This window comes from Salvelinus alpinus, chromosome 22 (genome assembly GCF_045679555.1).
Source record: "Salvelinus alpinus chromosome 22, SLU_Salpinus.1, whole genome shotgun sequence".
Taxonomy (NCBI): Eukaryota; Metazoa; Chordata; class Actinopteri; order Salmoniformes; family Salmonidae; genus Salvelinus; species Salvelinus alpinus.
Window position 1 is genome coordinate 20,716,778 of NC_092107.1, and position 2,931 is coordinate 20,719,708.

At 40.5% G+C, this 2,931-nt stretch overlaps 1 protein-coding gene across 1 annotated transcript; it reads left to right on the forward strand.

Annotated features, from left to right (window-relative positions):
* Positions 1–209: 209 nt before the first annotated feature.
* LOC139549220 (transcobalamin-1-like) lies at positions 210–1,682 on the forward strand. The gene is made up of 4 exons (XM_071359446.1): positions 210–356; positions 443–587; positions 863–1,002; positions 1,363–1,682. Exons 1-4 carry the CDS (start codon positions 284–286, stop codon positions 1,422–1,424), a joined length of 420 nt encoding a protein of 139 aa, XP_071215547.1. The 5' UTR covers positions 210–283; the 3' UTR covers positions 1,425–1,682.
* The last annotated feature ends 1,249 nt before the right edge of the window (positions 1,683–2,931 follow it).

The following is a 2,931-nucleotide window of genomic DNA, read 5'->3' on the forward strand; positions in this document are numbered from 1 at the left end:
TGTGCGATAATCCAAGTTTACTTTTTAAAGTCCCCTGAAACAGTTGACGGATGGTGATACATACAAGATATGACACAAACTAAATGTTGAGTTTGGCAGTACAAAACGTACAGTACAAGCATGACGGCAAGAGAAATGAATGAAAATTACAATGAAAAATCAGATTATTTTCAGTCCAGCCAGCATGTTGCCTAGATAAAGAATATGCACTCACTAAAGGAGTGGTTACAAGTTTTAATATAAAAAGGAATGAGTGCATCACTGTACACTTCCAACTGAATACATGATGGGTTTAATCATGGCATTTTTTCTCTCTGCAGCTCTGCTGTTGCTGGTTCCTGGGATCCTGACTGAAAGTAATGTGGAATATATTTACATATTTGTAATGTTATCTTTATAACCTATACAGTGTAGTTAATTTTTAGTTACAATTTTATTACAGCGGAACATGGATCAAACCCCATCAATTTGACGATAGTCAACAGCATCTCCAATGCACCCAATGAGACCTACAGTGCTGACGTTGTGTTCAGAGGGATCCTAATCGGTGCCATGAGGAGACTGCAGCAGACCAATTCAGACTTCAAGTCAGTAGAAATGTAGATTCTATTGCTTGATTTCTAGAATAGCTCATTTATGCAATATCGATGATACAGTTTGAGCAATAGTTTCTATGCCAATTTACAGATAATGTTCTGTAGTTCTATGTGTCATTTATTGCATGGCAAGGTATGTCATTTTCATGTTTTCAATGTCTAAAGTAATGGTGGTATTCTTGCTTTTGGAATGGATAAGGTGTATTATAATTGGCAGATGGTGTGTCAAAGATTTTCTGTTATGTCAGTGATCATTGTTCTTCCAGGTTTACCTACACAGAGGACCCCAACTATGGTCCTTTCCTGGAGAGTGTGAATGGTGTAGCCGGGGACAATGCTGAGCACACTTATTGGGAGCTCCTTGTTCAGACTGGGAAGAGCGGACCTGTGATCAGACCTGACGTGGGTGAGTAATGATTTAGACTCTCGCTCTCTCACGCGCTCTAAAGGGGAAAAGCAAGCGTTATTTACAACAATCTATTTGTCACATTAATTGTGCACATACTGTAAACACAAAATGAGCACACTTATTGGGAGCTCCTTGTTCAGACTGTGAAGAATGGACCCGTGATCAGACCTGATGTGGGTGAGGAGTAGTAGTCTCACTCTCACAATGTTAAGACCGTGTTTAGAACTCTCACTCTCTCTCAGAGAGCAAAGCTATAGCATTAAGCGGAAAAGCTAGTGTTATTTACAATGTATTTGTCACATGGATTGTGCACATACTGTAAACACAAAATGACCTATTTGGACCTTGTTTTCACAGGTATTGGCTGTTACATCCCAGGACCAAATGACCGCATCATCCTGAATTTTACAAAATGGTGAACATTCAGAAGCGCCTGACTGATACTGTTTTATTTTAAAAAGTGCTGTTGTGCATTTTATTACATGTACCATAACAGGAAATAAGTATGGTAGTAATGGTCAATCTTAAGACTGTTTAGAATGAAAAATAGAGTTTCACCATGATATTGTTATATACCCAAACTACTGTAAAATAACATTCCATTTGTAATTACTGTGTAAAAGGTTAATAAAGGACAAGTAGCTATGGAGCACCACTTGTGCGGGGAAACAAAATGACTGCAACAGTGGTATCATTATACATGTACAGTGTACGTGTATACCTGTACGCGCGCACACAATCATTTCAGAAATGAACTGTATATATTATTTACACTCACGTGTGTGTGTGTGTGTGTGTGTGTGTGTGTGTGTGTGTGTGTGTGTGTGTGTGTGTGTGTGTGTGTGTGTGTGTGTGTGTGTGTGTGTGTGTGTGTGTGTGTGTGTGTGTGTGTGTGTGTATATATTTTCACTAAAAAAGTTGCTATCTAGAACCTAAAAGGGTTTTTCGTCTGTCCCCATAGTAGAACCCTTTTTGGTTCCATGTAGAAGCCTTTCTGCAGAGGGTTCTACATGGAAATGGAGCATGATTATTTGATAAAAGTTTGTTTTACAAAATGCACTTGGCAGTTTAAGGACTAGTAGTCCACTAAAGTTACAAGCTGAATTGCCTGTGACCTTGGCTGGTGGCTGGCAACACATACATAAAACACACATTTAAATATTATGTTTGACTGTTCAGTAAAGGGCTTAAAACATACCATACATGAGCTTAAATCAGTCTAATCAATCATTGACAGTGATTTCCCCATGTTATTTCCTGCACACCCACTCTATGGATTGTGCACCTTCTCTGTTGGAATGTCTACAGGTCTAATACAGTATAAAAATACCAAAGAGTAGAAGCATAGGCATACATTTCCAGCTGGTCCTGGAGACAAGATGTTTGATCAGGCCTCAGAGGTGGCATAACAAAAGCTTGCAAACACTGGTGCAATATCTGATAATGGAAACACAACAGGGATTTGTAGACAAGTGAAGCACACCATGGGGATACGACACCGACTGCTACTTCTCAAATACCTGGACCCACTGTGCTTTCTCTGCGCCATCACTGCCCCGCAGAAGAACTAGCCATGTCCAGCCGCCAGCGTCCAAGGACTACGAAATGTGTCTGGGTGACTACGACATGATGGGAGATTATGAAAAAGTGTTCTAGTGTTATAGATTGGGTTATCTCTACTGTTGCGGGACTTGTTCTGCTGCAAGGTCACATCACCAGTCTGGATAGACCAGACAGCCTAAAATAACAACCACACTCCAGACTGGTTGAAAACACCACCCCAGTCACCAGCCCCAACGGGACAGCCTTTTGACATAGCCGCGGGAAGTAGGTGTGCTAAAGGGGTGCTGCGGTACCCACTGAAAAATAATAGACATCTGTAGCACAGGCAAAAAAATAACAATCAGCATCTCTGCTTTGGCAAAA